Raw genomic sequence first — 19885 nt, 5'->3', positions numbered from 1 at the left:
TTGCAATAATTTCATAAATAATTTGTACACCAAACGTTGTTTTAAATTTAAAAATATACAAAAATCTTTTCTTTTTATAAATTAAAATTCTCAGTTATCTAATCTAGGATTCAAGTCAGGGATCTAAAGTATAAGACAATGGTCGATAAATTGATGCACATACCCAATGATGAGTTACAAAATTACCTCTTCTGTAGAATACAATTATCGGTTGAACCGTTTAAAAACTTAACTAAATGAACCAATCAATCAAAATTATATAAAAGTCCCCAAAGTTAGTGAGCCAACGAAAAAGAAATCGTTATTACGTTATTATTGGGGACTAGTTTTATAAACAGCCCAATGTCCCCTCCCTCCCTGAAGAAACTGTTGTTTAAATGATAAGATTCGCCAAAATCCTATCCTTTCACAAAATATCCTAAAACCTGCCCAACATATACACAGCACCCATTAAAGTAGGGATATAACTTATAATCCCAACAAAAAGAAAACTTTACTATAAGACTTTTGGGACTAGTGTCATAAGCAGCCCAATGTCCCCTCCCTCCCTTGATTCAATTACATTGAATGTTCTAATAGTTATTTCTCGCATCGTATTATAAACAGCTTTCCGCGGATATAGAATGTACAATTATGAGATTAATACTAGTTTTTTTTAGCCCCGAGGTGCCGAAGGCACCGGCTAAAAAAACTGGTTTTAATCTTATGATTGTACATTTCTATATTCGTAGAAAGCTGAATATAATACGATGCTAGACATAGTTTTTTCGTATGGATTAGAACCGGTTCCTATCCACCGGATTCGAATGAATACGAGAATAGTTATTTCTCGTATCGTATTATAAACGGCTTTCCGCGGATATAGAATGTAATAAGATTAAAACTAGTTTTTTTAGCCCCGAGGTGCCGAAGGTACCGGCTAAAAAAACTGGTTTTAATCTTATAATTGTACATTTTTATATTCGTAGAAAGCTGGATATAATACGATGCTAGACATAGTTTTTTCGTATGGATGAGAACCGGTTCCTATCCACCGGATTCGAATGAACACGAGAAAAGTTATTATACCATTGCTGATTTAAAGGTATTGTCAATAAATCTAAATGTTTGATAATCCTTAGTAAACAAACCTTGAGATAAACAATCAGGAAATCCATGACATTGAATCTTCTTAATGTTATTACGTGGTAGAGACATTATGTATTTACTATTTTAAACAGGGCTCGGCAGCTGCACCTCAGCCGCGCATAAACCTCAAATTCAAAAGCGCTTGTGTGATGAATTTAAATTGCGAAAAATTGGATTGTCTGTTTAGGAACAGGTTTTGATATTCAGCTGAGTTTTAATTTTAAAGTCATAACATGTCGATTTCACTGAGGCTTATTTGCAGCTACCGAGCCCTGATGTTGAACAACTATTTTTGCTCTAATTTAAAGAATCAATTAAATTGCATTCATTTCAAGAAATAACCATTGATAGGTGAATTCATAGTTAGTAGCAGGATATAATATGTGTCCAGTAAGATCTCGAAAGTGTATGGATCATGGGTTCAAATTTTAAGGGAAGTCTGTGTTATTCCCAGGCAAAAATAAATAAGAACAAGGATGACAACATCCATAAAAGCGAAGCACGGAAACGGTAGGACAAACGGACACTAACACTTGTATAGTGTCAAAACTGAATAATCAGAATATAAATTTATAAATGTCGAAGCAAAATTTTAAGTAAAATTGTTGAAAAACTGCTTAATACAGAATAATGTTTATAAACATACTTACATTTTAGGACTTGATTATAGAGTTGATTCGCTTATAATATTGTACTTTGTTGTCCCAGGAATCAGTATACAAAAAATCAGATCAATCGGATTATTAGATCACATAAAAATTTGTTGATAAAAAAGTAAAAAGATCAACATGTTTAAAATGGACGTACGGACATTCTGGTAATGTTTATAGGATTGCTACGCTTTCTAAATCATACCTAACTACTACAGGAATCACCATGCAAAGTTTGAAGTCAATAGGACAATTCAAACATGCCTAGATTAGCGAAAAAAGCTATCCGTTACGGACGGACGGACGTACGGACGGACCGACCCTAATTATAGAAAAGCTTCGCTTTTAAAAATTCCTATCCAACCAAAAAAGAATAATGGAGCAACGAGGTATCTTACACATACGTCCATTGGATTTAGGCCACAGCCTCTAATGTATCAAATAGTAAAGCTCTATTAAAGCCACATATTTACAATGTATAATTTGATTGCATATATAGAATGGCAAACATTATGTGTACACAAATCTGAATAAATCTCTTTGAAATCATCTATCTTGTTTCCTTTTTATTAACCCTTACAGATCGGGGGGGGGTGTCATATTGACCCCCCCCCCCCCTTCTAGTTTTTTCAATGTCATTTTTTTTTGTAAAGCCACATATTTACAATGTATAATTTGATTTCATAAATAGAAGGACAAACATGTGTACACAATTCTGAATAAATCTCTTTGAAATCATCTATCTTGTTTCCTTTTTATTATAACCACTATCAACGAACATAATAGGGGGGGGGGGGGGTGTCCAGGATTCGATCAAGAGCACCACTTCATACATTGGGAAAGACTGCAGAATCTTTAATTAACATAGAGACTTACCCCCCACCCGCTTTACAAAGTGATCATAGAGGCCTCTAGGGGCGTAGCCGCTAGTACGTGTAAATGTTGATAAAGGATAATCCAATAATTTCAATATTTACTTTATGTATACGTGTTTACAGTTTATAAAGCAAAAGCCGATAACGTCCAAATATGGCGAAGCCTTTTACAAGAATAACGAACCCTCAGTAAGTAATCTACAAATATTTATACAATATACATATTTTCGGTTATTCTAATAAAATGGCCCTACAAGCTGGCGAATATAACGCGACTCTTCAACCACCCCTTTTACCCCCTTCCCTTCCCTCCAACTGGAGGAAAGTACTTACTAATAAAAGAGGACTGAAGTAGGAACCTAAATTTCTCCTGTTAAAATATCCCCGTATATTATATTCGTTACTATTTCCGTCAGTCAGAAGTCCTTTATTAACAAGATAATGGCGAAAAAAGGCTAAAAATTGGTGAGTTTAAAACCAGCTTATGCCAATATCGTAATTAATTCGGAAAAAAATCACGAAACCTATACGTATTTTTCAGCTGTCGTTGGGGGGCAACACATCGTAAAATTGACGACCTCTCCATTTGCCCCCCAAATATTATTTTAGATTTAATTTGCTTGTTGGTCATTCCTTATTCCTGGTTTAAAACAACTGGTGATTTTTTTCCATTTGGTTTCTATTGCAGAATTGAATTTATCATTAATTGGATCATACACAAGATTATTATGTACTCTGATAATGTGAAACTTGTAGCGGTCTAAAATCACGATCGATCTATATCCCCCCTTTACCCCATCCCCGCCACTCTTACTGGATGAACAAACTGAAATATAAATGACAGGGGAAATTACACCCTAAATTGACGACAATTTTTTGTTACGTAAATTCTACATGCATAGTTGTACTTAAAAACTAATTTTATCATTTACAAAAATCCAACTCATAAGAAATTATTTTCATGATTTTATGAAATTATAAACAAACATAGTAAGGAAATTAAATTCAATTTTAGAATTAGCATATCACTTATAATAGTACAAGCTTCTGGTGTCTTAATAGTTATTTCTCGCATCTTAAGGTACCGGCTAAAAAAACTGGTTTTAATCTTATGATTGTACTTTTTTATATTCGTAGAAAGCTGGATATAAAACGATGCTAGACATAGTTTTTTCGTATGGATGAGAACCGGTTCCTATCCACCAGATTCGAGTGAATACGAGAATAGTTATTTCTCGTATCGTATTATAAACGGCTTTCCGCGGATATAGAATGTACAATTATAAGATTAAAACTTTTTCTTTAGCCCCGAGGTGCCGAAGGCAACGGCTAAAAAAACTGGTTTTAATCTTATGATTGTACATTTCTATATTCTTAGAAAACTGGATATAAAACGATGCTAGACATAGTTTTTTCGTGTGGATGAGAACCGGTTCCTATCCACCGGATTCGAATGAATACGAGAAAATATTTTATATAGACACGCCACTCTGTAAATATTCAGGGACAAGACAATGGCCGATAAAATGATGTACATCCCCAATGATGATTCACAAAATTACACCTCTTGTAGAATACAATTTGTGGTGGCAAGATTTAGACACTCAACTTTATTAACCAACTAATAAAAGTTCAATAAAAGTCCCCTAAGTTGTTAGGCCAATGAATAAAAAAACGTTATTATAAACTTTGGGGATTATTGTAATTAACAGACCAATATCCCCTCCCTTTCTGGTAAAAATTACTCTATAATTAACTATAATTGCCAGTCTGTCCTAGCTCTCAGACGGAATCCTTTCCGGACCATAATCTGTCCTTTAGAGGCTTTTTTTCTATGGGCAAAATTTTGCTATAAACATCCAGCAGATATATAAAGCTTTCATAAAATAGACCAACTAAAATATCTTTAGGATGAAACCAAAAAAACATATATTGACAGTGAATAATTTGTTATCAATATAGCTTGCTAATATGGACCTCATTTATTGCTCGGTTAGTTAATTCTGTAGGAGGGAAGGGAGTGGGATGAGAGGTATCGTTTTTTTAGCCAGCTGCGAGTTGTTCTTTATCAGAGTACATAAAAATGTGGTGCAAGATCTAAGAAATAATATTTGATTGTTTAATCTTATTGTTCCTAAATTCTTATTGATCTATTGTCGAAGACGACTTTTAAAAAATATATAAATGTTTGTGTACACAATATGTTCAATGTTTACATTTTCTAGCAGACAATAATGTTTACAAATATCAACCGAAGGCAAGGCATGTTATTCTAGTACTAACTACTTGGATTTATAACATTAGCAAGGCTACTCTATAATTCGAAATGTCCGTCTGTCCGTGAGTCTATAAGAAACTGAATGAGAGAAAAGGAAAATTTTTAGCTTCTATTAAATATAGAAAGATGAATATTTGGTAATTGTTCCCTGTATAAATGACCAATCCAAAATATAATTTACTTTGACCGTTAGTCTGTTGGTTTTGCTTCAAGAGAAAGATCTATACATTAGGATATAAAAGTTGGAAGGAATTTTAATGTTAGGGAGATATTTGAAACTGCATCAAATTTTAAGGATTTTTTTTATAAAATTCGTTTTTTGTATAATTCTTTAATTATCTAATAGCGGAAATACAATTTTAGTTAATTAATTTTGACATCTGTGATTGGTGGGTTGAAAACTATCTGCGCTCTGATTGGAGAAGCTTAAGTGTCGTACATCATTCACCCAATTAGAGCGCAGGTAGTTTCCAATCCACCTATCTTATTGGTCAAAATTAATTAACTTAAATTGTATTTCCGCTTTTAGATAATGAATTATACAAAAAACAAATTTTATAAAAAATCCTTAAAATTTGATGCAGATTTCAAATCTCCCCCTAACATTAAAATTCCTTACAACTTATATATCCTACTATACATATATACCTTAACCCTTACAGCTCGGGCCCCAATTCCCACCTTAATAGATCGGGGGGGGGGGGGGGCTCCAAGAGCCCCCCCCTCTATCTCGGCTCCTGTTACAGATAAAGACGTAAAATTTTTTTCTGGTGGTTCATGTGTATTTTTAGAGAAAATTACTTTTTCTAGTCATAGCAGCCAGGCCGCTCCTTAGCCGCTTTTTAGCTGCCAGCCGCTAAATTTTAAAACAGCTGTAGAGCGGCCAATTTTGCAGCTAGGATGACCAAATTTTAGGATGAACTTTTATTTTTCATAACAAAAAAATTACTTTTTCTGATCATCGCCAAAAAACGGCAAATAACGGAAACCGCCATTTTCGGCGGTTACGGCGGTAAAACGGCGGTTGGCGGCGCCGATTAATATTTTTATCTGTTTGATGTTGCTCAAGGATTTACCAAAAAAATTTATAGGACTCTAGCTGTAATAGAAGCCACGATATTCATGATATATGTCTGTAGTAAAAGCCGGACAAAAATCGGTCATAAAGTCGGTCAGGGAGCGGTCAAACGGTCATAACACATTTTTTCTCAGAAGGTCATTGATATCTAAGTATTCACCAAAAAAATTTTAGGTTTCTCCTTATACACAAAAGTCATAATGTAGAAGTTAAGATTTTTTTAGAATTTTTTTCCAATTTTGGTGCTACCCAACCGACTTTGACCGGACACCACGACCGACACAGACCAGATATCCTAATAAAATCAACTCTTGCCGACGTATAATTACTAAACTTAAAAAGTCATGAAGTCACAGCACTCCATCTTACCTACAAAAAAAATGAGATTAAAAAAACTAGAGGGGGGGGCTCTTAGAGCCCCCCCCCCCGATCTGTAAGGGTTAAAGCTAATGTTTTGGTGATTTTCTATTTTTAAAGTTAGGGTCCTCCATAATGGTTGCATTTTAACCCTTTTAACAACAATTTAAAATTATCCTTTTCATTTAGAATTTTGTAACACTGATTCCTAGGACAACCAGGTATCATATCAGAAGCAAAGCATCTCTATCATTATAACAACTTTTTTATAGGTACTTTTAAATTAATATTCTGCTTTTTAATTTTTGACATCCTACAAGTGTTCATGTTCATTTGTTCTACCATTTGATTCCAGTGCTCTGCTTTTTTTATGATGTTGTCACTCTTGTTTTAATGAATTTTAGCTTTTATAATACCTAGGTAGGTAAGCGTTTATATCATACATATGAAAATATTTCAGACAATCATTTTTGTATTTAAAATGGAGGATGAGAATTTGAGTGGGGATATTTTTGGCTTAAATATTGAAGATGAAATCCAGAATACTTCAACAAGAAAAATATGTAAAGGTAAATTAAATTTACATTTCTGTATTACCTATGTAGATCCTTAAATTACAAAAGAAGTATTAAATATGTTGAAATTATAAGTTATTAACTTCCAAGGGTTCTTGGATAGCTTTTGGCTTTTTTAGTTTATTTTTATTCTGACTGGCTTTAACAAAAAAATGATCTATTACAACTCGGAAATTATGAATTGTTGTCAAAAAGATGGACTCATAGAAATAGTTATATTAACTAGGGTAGGGCGGGGCGAACTCGGGTGTTTTTTAGGTTTTTTGGAAAAAATGGGGGTAAAAATTTTTATTTTTAAATGAGACCAAGACCATTAGAAAGATCTCGGAAAAGTCTAACAGGTCCTAAAAGGACGTTATCCTAGGACTTTGGGAAAATTGATCTCAAAAACGGCACAGACTTCGTCCCTCCTCGAGGTGAAGTCGGTATAGCATTTACAAGCTTCAAAAAAGCGATGACGTATTGATTTTAGTACAGCATGCCCCAAAAGTAAAAGTTGCTAAATGTAATAATGAGCATGCACAAAAATTATATGAAGATGGGTCAATTTTTTCTACCAAAAAAAATAATTTTTCCGAAGTACGCGAAATTTGACTTTTTTCTCAAACATTTCACTTTTTATTATATAAAATTGAAAAAGTTAGTATAGAAAGGCCAAAACCGAGATCGCCCCACTTCAGAAAAGGTCAATTTGTGAAAAAAATATACAAGCTTTTTTTTAGGTAAGTTTTTAACGGAAATGGATAGCCCATTAGATGCTTATTAAGTCTCCTGGAGACGTCTAAGCTCTAGCTCTAACCAGTTTTTGTCCAACTTATTGTTTTTTCCGACCCAAAAAAAATCGAAAATAAAATTTTTCGTCCGACTTTGAGACCAAATAAGTAAGTTTTTTGTAGGCAATTTAATAAGGAACAAATTTGATTTAATGTTTTTTTTCTGTCAGTTGATTAGAACATGGAGAAAAATTTCATTTAATGAAAGTGTGTTAAAAATAGAACATAGCAGACACAGATTTTGTTAAAAATCTGGGAATGGCATTAAAAATGAAATTACCTACTCATTGAAGCTTTGTTCACATACACCTTTGCTTTATAACACTTTTTCATGGGTAACTATTAATTATTGGTTCAATTATTGTAAAACAAGGATTGCAACATAAAAACTATGAGTCATCTTTCTCAAATTTACATATTTTCTAGTTATAACTGTCACCTAGACAAAGCTAGTTATAGAGTAGCTTAGCTACTTCAAACATGTGAAATGCTGATGCTTTTCTTTATTGAAATTGAAATTGTATTATCACAACTAAGTATCCTATGCTGTTGCTGAGAATTGACATCAAATTTGATTTGTCCACAGAAAAATACCCACAAGCGTTCAATGGCCCTGTTTCATTGTATGCACATAGCACTAAAATAGATAGGTATTGTAATCATAATATAAAGATGTAGGTTGTATGTCTTAATCTTGCAAACAATGACAAGACTGTAATTTTAGGATAACCTTCATATAACTTTTTAGACAAATTTATGCTTTTTAGCTGCTTACAAACACATATTTTCAAAGTTATTGTTTACCTTCTTTGATTTCTGTACTCTGCTTTAATTCATTTGAATACTCAGCTAACATTATCCTGAAAATGAATTGAGTACCTATATATCTGTCAAACTGATATAATACTAAGAACATGAATATAGATATTTTTTATAGAAGGAAATTTACCTTAAGTAGTGCTTACATTTCTTTATCTCTTCATAACTATCATGACAAAGGACAGAAATTGTATAAAGGATGAAAAAATCTGTTATAGGATATCCTGCAATTGTTAGAATTTCCAAAAAGTCGTGTCTTATTGTTGCCATGACAAAAAAGTAAACATCAAAAACATACAAGATTCCTATTACAACAACATAAACAAGTAAATAAAATTCAACACTGTGTTGTACTGTTCTATATTGCTCTAAAATATTTTCAAAATAGTCTAATCTCTTATGTATCAATGGTTCATTTTGAATAGTCAGTTGAATTGCTTGACATCTTTTTGTAAAACCACTGACAATAATATTAAAACATAAATATCCAAACATAAACATAATATTCATTGTTATTAGATAAATAATAAGTAAACATTGATAGAAACTTTCATTTGATGAGAATCCTTGAACAACTCTAAAGATATCAGTCACTATCCAGCTTGAGGTGCCAATTGCCATTGGCCAGATCCTGCTCAGAGTCAATTCTTCCTTTAATATATCAGAAGTTGCAATCATATCTCCTAGCATTGCAGTTTCCAATGTTTTGGTAAGAATCCACAAAATTAAATTCGCATCTGATGATAATTCTTCCAAGGATCCTTTAAGGGATGATTTAATTAAAGTTAAGTAAATTGTGAAATTATTTTTTGTAATCATTTGTTGCAAATTGCATTAATACAGAATTTTTTTAAAGAAATACTTATATAGTTAGGACTTCATTAAAAAAACATGCTTAGCTTTGTTCCAAAAATTAGAAGAGTAGGATGATTTTATCAAACAGAAAATTGTTATCAAATAAGTTAACAAACCTGATGAATAAGTTTTTGATATTGTCAAACATGAATATGGTAGAAAACTGGTCACAAATATCAAGATTGAAGTGATTGTTCTTATAGAAAATAGCTTGAAAGATGCTGACTTTTTATCTTTGCTTACTTGAATTGGAATTAAACCTATAGTATTTTATAACTTAAATTAAGGATAATATTGTAATATTAAAAGGTTTAAAATCTTAATAAAGGATAAATGATATCAATAATTTACCTGTACAAGCAAATATTGTAATAAAGTTGTGGCCTTTCATCATTTTAATGTTGTTAAGAACTCCATTTTTTATGAAAAAGAAATAATTTATTGTATATATTAAAGAACATCGCATCTTACTTAACATTTAAAAGCTGAGCACCCGGCTACAAAATTTTATTAGAATTTAAAAATTAATATAAATCAATTAATTAGATGCATCATATATGTCAGATTCTGTTCATAAGTTTGAACTGAATTGTAATAATTAAATATGCAAGACCATTGCTGAGTATTGATAAGAAAGTAGATTTTTGTACAGTAAAGAAACCACATGCCCTCAGGGGTTGGATCATGTCAAATTCTGTCAGCACTGAAATATTTATTCTATTACAGAGAGTAGTATTTTTTTGTCATGCTTCCCACTAATCTAATTTGGTTTTCAATTTAAAGACATCCTTGACAGGAGTCATAATAGATATTTTTTCAAGTCTTGGGATGGTTTTTGGCTATTTTTCATCTTCTCCCTAACCTTAAAAATGCATAGCCCTAAATGCAAGGAGTAAAATTGTTATTTTTTCATACATATTGTTACATTATATCAAATAAATATTACATTTTGTTTAAAAATTATGTTAGAATATGTTAGTTTACTTGAGAAACTTACCTTTATCTTTGGTCGGATTATCATAGACTTCATTTTTGGCCAGCAAGCACAACCTAACCAAATATAAGTATGTATTGTTAGTAATCAGCTAAAATGAAATTTATAACAATATTTTAAACTTTTGATTGGTACCTTAGTTTGAGTTCAAGATTTTTCATAGTTTCATATGATTCACTAGCAAGAAAAGTTATACTATATAAAAGTATACTATCATAGACAATGTATCCAATTAGAAAAAAAGTTGATAATAAATTTTCATAATCCAAAATTGCGACCAAAAAATAAAATGTATCAAATATGAATGTCATTCCATAGAATATTACTGTAAGAAAAAGGTAATATTCAGTGCTTTCTTGCATTAGCTTGTATTCATTGATTAGAATCAAACATTCCTCATAGTTGGTATCGTTATCATTTTTCCAGATTGAACTAATAAGACTATCGCATTTTCTATTTAGCGCTGTTGCAACCATATTGTAACATAGATATCCACTTAAGGCAATAATGTAAGTGTTGATAAGAAATACTATTTTAAAACCCCACTGTATCTGTGAACTTTCTGGTAGAGAGAACTCATCAATTACTGATGGTATCATAGAGGAAATTCCCACAAGAAACTTAATTTTGTGACTAATGCCATCATAGTTTTTACAAATCTTAGAGTTCAAAACCATGCTACTACTAATAGAAATAAGCCCAGTGGCTGTGATTACCCAGAATACATCATTAAAAACATCAACTATATCTTGAAATTCACTGTCTAAAGTAATAACCTGTTAGTGTAATTGAATTGTTAATATATGTGTATATAATAAATGTCAAAACATGGATCTTTAATTTGCAATGAAATTATTGAAAATAATACCTGGTTTATGACAGAAAACATGTATACCATACAAAACAGGGAATACCATGGCTGGAAAAACCCAAATTAGGTATGAGATAAAAGATTTAACTGAGAATATCTTGTAATCGCCTTCTTCTTGAACACTTATTAGTAGTAGACCTAAAATAATTTGTTTTTGTTGCATTTTTAATCAGACTTTTAATTTTAAGTTTTTACTGTACCTGTACATGTAAAGACTTTTAACAAAGATATACTGTTAAAGAGTTTTTTTAAAGTATTGAACATATTTTTAGAATTTGTAAAATAATCTGAAAATACATTGTACATCAATTGACCTTAAATACTCAAAATGCTTATACTACATAACATAGATTCAAATTAATTCATTTCTTATCATCTTTCAAACTATTTAGAAATTTGAAACTGAATTGTAATGACTAAATATGCTAAAGTACTGCTGAGGATTGACCAAAATGTTGACAGATTTACAGGGAAAAAATTGTGGGCTGTTAGTGGTTGTGCCATTTCCATTATCTCTAACACTGAAATTTAAAGATTTAACAGAAACAATTGAATAAATTTATGTTTTAAATTGTAAGTGATCAAAAATGATAAATTTTAAAGATTGTACCTAAACTGTTTCTAACATCATTACCTGCCCTTGTCTTATTTGTATCACCAAATGCTTGCGTGTTTGTAAGATGCATTAACCTGAAATATGTTGATATGAATTATATAACTTAAGATAAAAAAAAAATCATTAGGTACCTCACTTGGTTCTTGATTTTTTCAAAGGATTCAAATGCATTTCCTGCTGTAAATGAAATGTAATACAAATAGATATAGTTTTGAATTGGATATCCAGACAAAAATAATGCAGTTAACTGATGTCCCTCTAGAAACTCTAAACAGACCCAGAATGTGGTAGTAAGAAAACAAAAACCATAGATAAAAAAAGTCACAAGAAAGAAGTTTCCACACTTTTTCTGAAGTGCACTATAGCTTTTTTGTAAGTCTATGCAGGTTTGAAGCTTGTTTTCATTACTTACTGTTGTAGTCTCCCACTTTTTGAGAGATTTTTCACTTGTTGTAACAAATGTATTTGATATATTCACAAACAAAAATATTGAGCTTAAAGTAACAATACTAGTTGCAGTTCCATAAATCAAGGCTGATATTAAAGAGAAATATCCCTCTGATTGATAAATTGATGCATAAATAAATTGTGGAAATCCAAGCAAACATCCAACAACAATGAGCCACACATTTTTAAGCTTCAGTTTATATAGACTTTTCTCTGAATTTAAGCTCATTTCTCCAGATATTGGAACAAGTAAGCAAACAGAAATTTCAAAAGCCAGAACACTAGCATTGTCAAGCATAATTTTTAAACTATCTAAAATGTAATACACAAAACCAGTATAACGGATTATATTATGTTTCTTTCTAACAAACAAAAAATAATTTTCAGCAACCCACTAAAAAATATTTTATTCCTATTTTTAACTCGCTGTGCATCATAATTATTCTAAAAAATATTTCAAAAAAATTTTTTTGGTTAAATAATTAAATACTAATAATACCTGCATTGTATTGTAAAGTGTAAACACAATATTGTATAGGAAAAATCAAAGTTGGAAACACCCAAATAGTGTAAGTTAACAGTGTCTTCATAGACAAGAAGGTGTACCTTACTTTTCCTTTCTCATCTATAGAAATTGGTAGTAGAGCTGAAACAAATAAAATGAGGCTATTAGATGCAAGAACTATACAACTGGTGTTTTTTAATTAAAAATCTATACCTGTATAAAAAAGAATATCAAATGTGGTAATTTTCCTCATAATTTTTAGAATTTTTAAACTCATTTTCAGTTATATGAAATATAAATAAAAGCCATTATAATCTATATCCCATACAGGAATATAAGTAGCGAATCACTGATTTGTTTAAATTAAAGTTTATTTTCCTTTCCTTTTGGTTTTATTCCTTCTTCTGGACATTAAAGAATTACTACAATTTGCCCTTTTTTTTCTTTATATGTATATTATATTATATATCCAAGGTAATATTAACTCTAGAATAATTAGATTAATAAACTGTGGTTGTAGAACTTTTCCTATAGCTGAATAATTGATGAAATATAAAAAAAATTTAGAGCTTAATATTAAGATGCTCTAAATTGTAACAAAATGATAACATATCCTAAAGCTGAACTTATAATTGCCATAAAATGAGATTTGCTAATATCAAAGTAACCATTTGCTTTTATCTGTTTGTTATCTGTAAATTCTCCAACCCCTAAAGCAGTATAGATTTGTTTTGTAGTTATAGCTTACAGCAAAAAATGTCAATTACCATAGAATATAATTAATAAACTTACATTTATTATACAACAACTCTTCATGCCTTGTTCTTAACTCAACAGACTTTCTAAATAGATCAAGTTTAGGCTATCATTGATATTAAGAATTGAACTATAAACACAACAATGATCACCTTATCTTATTTACAGAACCATAGTAAGTACTTGTTAATTTATCAGCCAAGGTAGAAATTATATGAATCAAACATAGATCACCAAAGCTTATTAGTAGTTGTGCAAAGATGTATATAACTTTGCCTTTCAGAATGCTATCAACTGTAAAATATGTATCCATGGTAAAATTTATACTTAATAGCACTATTCCATAGAAGAAATAGCAAGATAGACTTTCACAGACCATTTTGTACTGAGCTCTGATAGCAAGGATATCCCTTATCATTTCATATACAGTACACATTTTTGAAGAATGGGATATAAAAGAACAATTATGGTCAAAATTGTCTATGATTGCATCAATGCATGCCAATCCACCAAATATGGGAAATATGCTCATGGTAAATGCAAAATTTGTAGATATGGCTAGAGGGTCAGAGTATGATAGACTAGGATATGCCAACATTAACAAACCAATCAACACAGGAATAAAAACTACTGTTAAAGACAACTTAGAACCAACACTTACAAACACTGAAGTCTTTGTCTTTTCAATTGCCTTACTAGGCAGTATCAAATTGATTACTATCAGTAAAATCCATGCTATCATTGTGATTAGATTACTTACACTCATAATTTTTTCTGTTTCAATAATATTTGAATTAATCATACAGATAATATATTTTTTCTTTAAGGGGGGGGGGGGGCGTAATGACATAAGTTCTTAAACCATGAGCAAAATGGTCTAAATATTGAGCTAGACCCTTCAAACTTGGTATATAAGCCTAGTCCTATAGGTATTACATCTAAATGCCAAAAAAAACCAAAAATTTTTATTTTAAGGTTAGGTTAGGTAAGAAAAACCCTGTGGAAATGGGTTTTTTAGGCTTTTTTGGTCTATTTTAATGTGAAAACTTACCTTAAATTGTTTTTTTTTTCTTAGGGTTTTAACTTAAATACACTGTATCTATTCATATGGACATTATTTAAGATGATTCAGCAAGTCGGGGACCGACCCCAGGGGGCTAGGTGGGTGGCCGCAGGGGTTAAGTGCATTTTACCCAATATATATGTTGTGATACATCAAATTATAGGTTTTTAAGGTCAAGGAACTCAAATTCAGAGCTATAATAAGCATTAGTCTAATCTGAAGCTGGCCCCAGCGGGCTAGGTTGGTGGCCCGCAGGGGTTAAGTGCATTTTTTCTAATATATATCTTGTTATATATCAAAATATAGGTTTTTTAGGTCAAGAAACTCAAATTCTGAGCGAAAACTAGAATTAGACTAACCTTAAGCTAACCCCCCCCCCCCCTAGGTTGGTTTTCTGCAGGGCTTAAGAGCATTCACCTAACCTAACCTAGAAACTTATTTTTTTTCTTGAATAAACTGTGTCTATTAATAAGGACTTTATTTAAGATAATCCAGCAAGTCGGGGACCGACCCCAGCGGGCTAGGTGGGTGGCCCGCAGGGGTCAAGTGCATTTTTCTCAATGTAAATGTCGTGATACATCAAACTATAGGTTTTTTAGGTCAAGGAACTCAAATTTAGAGCTAAAATAAGCATTAGAATAACTTTAGCTAGCCCCATCAGGCTAGGTTGGTGGCCCGCAGGGGTTAAGTGCATTTTTTTCAATATAGGTATATCTTGTTATATATCAAAATATAGGTTTTTAGGTCAAGAAACTCAAATTCTGAGTGAAAATTAGCATTAGACTAACCTGAAGCTAACCCCCCCCCCCCCTCGGGCTAGGTTGGTTTTCTGCAGGGCTTAAGAGCATTTACCTAACCCAACCTAAAAACTTACTAATATTTTTACAGGTTTTTTTCTGTGTCTATTAATGGTTTTCTGCAGGGCTTAAGAGCATTTACCTAACCCAACCTAAAAACTTACTAATATTTTTACAGGTTTTTTTCTGTGTCTATTAATGGTTTTCTGCAGGGCTTAAGAGCATTTACCTAACCTAACCTAGAAACTCATTTTTTTTCTTGAATAAACTGTGTCTATTAATAAGGACTTTATTTAAGATGATCCAGCAAGTTGGGGACTGACCCAAGCGGGCTAGTTAGGTGGCCCGCAGGGGTTAAGTGCATTTTTCCCAATATATATGCTGTGATACATCAAATTATAAGTTTTTTAGGTCAGTAACTCTAATTCAGAGCTAGAATTAGCATAAGACTATTCAGAAGCTAGTCCCAGCAGGCTAGGTTGGTGGCCCGATATATATCTTGTTATATATCAAAATATAGGTTTTTAAGGTCAAGAAACTCAAATTCAGAGCTAAAATTGGCATAATGCAGTACATACTTTTGAAAAATTTTTATTAACCCTCTGCGGGCCTTACTTCTAGCCTCCCTGGGTCAGCCTCCTGTATGAAGAATCTTTTAAATGATGGCTTTAGGAATGAACTCTGTTTATCTAAGTAAAACCTAGCCCGCCTGGGTCAGTCCCCGACTTGCTGGATTATCTTAAATAATGTTCTCATGAATAGACACAGCTTATTCAAGAAAAAAAACAAGTAAGGTTCTAGGTTAGGTTAGGTAAAATGCACTTAAGACTTGCAGGTAACCCACCTAGCCCGCTGGGGATAGCTTCAGATTAGTCTGATGCTTTTATTAGCTGTAAATTTGAGTTTCTTGACCTAAAAAACCTATAATTTGATATATGACAACACATACTTTAAAAAAAATGCATTTAACCCCTGCGGGCCACCCACCTAGCCCAATGGGGTCGGTCTTTGACTTGCTGGATCATCTGAAATAAGGTCCTCATGAATGGACAGTTTATTTGAGAAAAAAAACCTAAAAAAAAAATATTAAATGTAAGTTTTTAGGTTAGGTTAGGTAAAATGCACTTAAGCCCTGTGGGAAAACCACCTAGCCCGCTGGGGTTAGCTTCAGATTATTCTAATGCTTATTTTAGCTCTGAATTTGAGTTAACTGACCTACAAAACCTATAATTTGATGTAACACAACATATATATTGGGGAAAATGTACTTAACCCTTGCGGGCGACCCACCTAGCCCGCTGGGGTCGGTCCCTGACTTGCTGGATCATCTTAAATTATGTCTTCATTAATAGACACAGTTTATTCAAGAAAAAAACCTGTGAAAATATAAGTAAGTTTCTAGGTTAGGTTAGGTAAATGCTCTTAAACCCTGCAGAAAACCAACCTAGCCTGGAGGGGTTAGCTTCAGGTTAGTCTAATGCTTATTTTCGCTCAGAATTTGAGTTTCTTGACCTAAAAAACCTATATTTTGATATATAACAAGATATATATTGGAAAAAATGCCCTTAAACCCTGCTGGCCACCAACCTAGTCCGCTGGGGCTAGCTTCAGATTAACCTAATGCTTATTATAGCTCTGAATTTGAGTTCCTTGACCTAAAAAACCTATAATTTGATGTATCACAACATATATGTATAATATATTTGGAAAAATGCACTTAACCCCTGCGGGCCACCCACCTAGCCGCCTTGGGGCGGTCCCCGACTTGCTGAATCATCTAAAATAATGTCCATATGAATAGATACAGTGTATTTAAGTTAAAAACCTAGGAAAAAACAATTTAAGGCAAGTTTCCACATCAAAATAGAACAATAAAAGCCTAAAAACCCCATTTCCGCAGGGTTTTTCTTACCTAACCTAACCTTAAAATAAAAATTTTTGGATTTTTTGCCATTTAGATGTAATACCTATAGGACTAGGATTATATCCCAAGTTTGAAGGGTCTAACTAAACATTTAGACCATTTTGCTCACGGTTTGAGAACTTATGTCATTACGCCCCCCCCCCTCCCCTCCTTTAAAACTGAAAATCTTTAGGTTTTATTGCTTGTAAACTTTTTGGAAGAGGCATATTGATTTTTTTTCAACAATTCCATTGAACTCAAGGTTACATGTTTGGTTTTCCGGACTTAAAAAAGTACAAGATTTTTTTTGAGTTTTTCTGTTAATTTGTCTGTCCATCTAGGATATTCATAAACAAAAACATTGATAAAAAAATCAGTATGCAATGAATAATAATTTTAGTTTATTCATTAGAAGGTTAAAGAAATTCATCATTTAAAATATCATTCCTTTAATATTATTTTCATTTTCTACTAAAGCATTCCAAATTCTCAATGCTGGTAATGGAATACAGGGAAGACACCAGATTGTAAAACTCAACAAAAATCTCCATGATATCAATCTAAACTCAGCTTTGTCACCATTTAACTTGACAGGAAGTAATCCTAAAGAATATGATTAATTCATTTTTTGGGTTTTTAAACTCTATCAGCGTTTAGGTATTTATCTGATAATTATAAATAAAGTTCAAGTAGTTAAAATGTCAATATTTAAGGGGGGAGGGGTTTAATGCAACCATCTCGTAATCAGTGAGCAAATGGCACTTAGAATTTGAATTTCCAACTGAAATTTTGCATGAGTAATCCTTGGTAGGTTTATTTTTCCCTTAATCGAACAAAAAGTTGGAAAAGTAACGGCTAACGGCTGGCAGCTCAGCTTATTTTCCAATTTTCGGCTATTTATAGTGTAAATTAGTCACGAAACCTTTCTCCACATAATACTCTTTGCCACTCCAAAATGCTATCAAACGGTTCTAGACGGTAGCTGTTGGTACTAGAAGTTTTTAAAATGGTTATTGCTTTCATTTAACATGAACCAAAAATATGTTTTAAAAAGTTTATTCCTACGTAATTGATGATGGATTTACCCTGAAAATAGGCTAAAAACGGCTAAATCCAACTTTTTGTTTGATTTAGGGAAAATAGACCTACCAAGGATTACTTCTGAAAAAGTTCAGATGGAAATTCGAATTCTAAGTGCCATTTGCACACTGATTACGAGATGGTTGCATTAACCCCCCCCCCCCTTTTTTTTTTTCTCTATCTCCTAATCAGATGTAATTGCTAAGTTTTTAAAACTAAAAATTATAACAATTCTAACTAGAAAAGTAGTACCTGTATAGTACATTAGTCTGAGAAGATTCATTTTAATAGTCCTGTAAATAAAAGGTAAAAGGGAATTTGCAAAATATTATTTGAGCAGAAAATGGTGACTTGTATGTAGAAAGAAATACTCCTTTTACATGAGTTTTTATTTGTGTAACTTGATAGATCAGAGTCTTACACTAAGCATATTTTTTATAAAATAAAGAAAATAGATCTAGTTTAGTCAAATTTTCTTCACTTTATGACAAAACTGTGAAAAAGAATAGCCTTTACTGACTTATTTCCTAGTAAAACATAAAAATCTTTAATTAGTACTGTGGCAACTGGCAAACAAGGATTTGTGGGGAAAAATACATTTTAACTTAAGAATTTTATATAGAAATAAACAAGAAAACATCATGGACCATTTAGATAGTTGTCCAGATGATTTCTTTAAAATATTGCCCTTTTAAACTTTTCATATGTTACAGTAGTACCTAATACTTTTGGAGATGCGATCCTCAATTTTCAAATTCTTTGAACGTACATATAAGACTTTTACAGAAATGCTTCGCATCCAGACTATCTATCTATGCTTGATATAAAGTTAACACTATATAGAGTAGAATCTAAATATTTGATTGATGTGCCCCTGCAATTATCAAGTAGCATTCAGGCACAAGACACAATTACTTTAGCTAGGCCCAAGGCATTATTTGTATCCTTTTATGCATTCATAGGCCTATCTCTACCTATATAACACCATATATGGGTAACGCTAGCCTATTCATGGAAATTTGTATGTGATTTGATAATATTATTATGTTTATTAAAGACATTATGTTTATTGTTAAAGTAACCATGTAACCAATCAGTACAAATATGTATGCCTACAACCATGTCTGATTTACGTCACAAATTAACATACAGACATTTAATTGCACAGACAAACACTAAGATCCTGGTTCAAAGCTGATGTTATAGCATGTACCTCTTAAAATAAGTTAGTTATTCATTGACTCTCCTACCATTAACTTCTCTTCTGGCTTTAAAAGGTAATGACTTAGTTGTTTGGCATGCATTGTAGTTTAAATTTAGGACCCTTAGTACTTAGCATGAATTGAGCTTAGGCCTTATGTTAGAATTCTAACACTTAGCACAATTCACTGCTTGGGACTTAGGGCACTTTTCTGTCCTACACTACTTATGATTTTAACACTTATCCTGTAAATATTTTCATACT

General features: G+C 32.0%; 2 protein-coding genes across 4 annotated transcripts in view; one reads left to right on the top strand and one right to left on the bottom strand.

Annotated features, from left to right (window-relative positions):
- Window positions 1–6829: 6829 nt before the first annotated feature.
- The window catches only part of Dtwd2 (DTW domain containing 2), a 35264-nt gene continuing 22208 nt past the window's right edge, over window positions 6830–19885 (top strand). For all 3 annotated transcript variants that reach the window (XR_013884881.1, XR_013884880.1, XM_080180114.1), the window contains exon 1: window positions 6830–6935. Coding sequence is in view for 1 of the 3 variants with exons in the window: in XM_080180114.1 (XP_080036240.1) it covers window positions 6848–6935 (88 nt within the window). In the remaining 2 variants the exon portion in view is untranslated. The remainder of the gene's footprint in view (window positions 6936–19885) is intronic.
- On the bottom strand, window positions 8203–12628 carry LOC145333625 (uncharacterized). Its single transcript, XM_080178792.1, has 11 exons — window positions 12001–12628; window positions 11888–11943; window positions 11454–11774; window positions 11251–11391; window positions 10518–11145; window positions 10386–10438; window positions 9740–10091; window positions 9505–9648; window positions 8664–9294; window positions 8519–8574; window positions 8203–8351 (listed from the first exon to the last, which is right to left on the bottom strand). The coding sequence occupies exons 3-7, from the start codon at window positions 11557–11559 to the stop codon at window positions 9949–9951; spliced, it is 1071 nt and encodes a 356-aa protein (XP_080034918.1). The 5' UTR covers window positions 11560–11774; window positions 11888–11943; window positions 12001–12628; the 3' UTR covers window positions 8203–8351; window positions 8519–8574; window positions 8664–9294; window positions 9505–9648; window positions 9740–9948.

This window comes from Acartia tonsa, chromosome 12 (assembly GCF_053477335.1).
Source record: "Acartia tonsa isolate MP-2025a chromosome 12, ASM5347733v1, whole genome shotgun sequence".
Lineage (NCBI taxonomy): Eukaryota > Metazoa > Arthropoda > Copepoda > Calanoida > Acartiidae > Acartia > Acartia tonsa.
Note: the sequence above shows the minus strand (reverse complement) of the source record. Positions and strands in the feature narration are given on the sequence as shown.

Excerpts from the sequence above, each read along its gene's own strand:
- LOC145333625 (XM_080178792.1), bottom strand. The coding sequence starts at position 11,559 with ATGTACAATGTATTTTCAGATTATTTTACAAATTCTAAAAATATGTTC. Across the intron at positions 11,392-11,453 it reads AAAAGTCTTTACATGTACAG|GTCTACTACTAATAAGTGTT; the intron begins GTACAGTAAAAA and ends AAATTATTTTAG. Across the intron at positions 10,092-10,385 it reads TAATCCGACCAAAGATAAAG|TGCTGACAGAATTTGACATG; the intron begins GTAAGTTTCTCA and ends TAAATATTTCAG.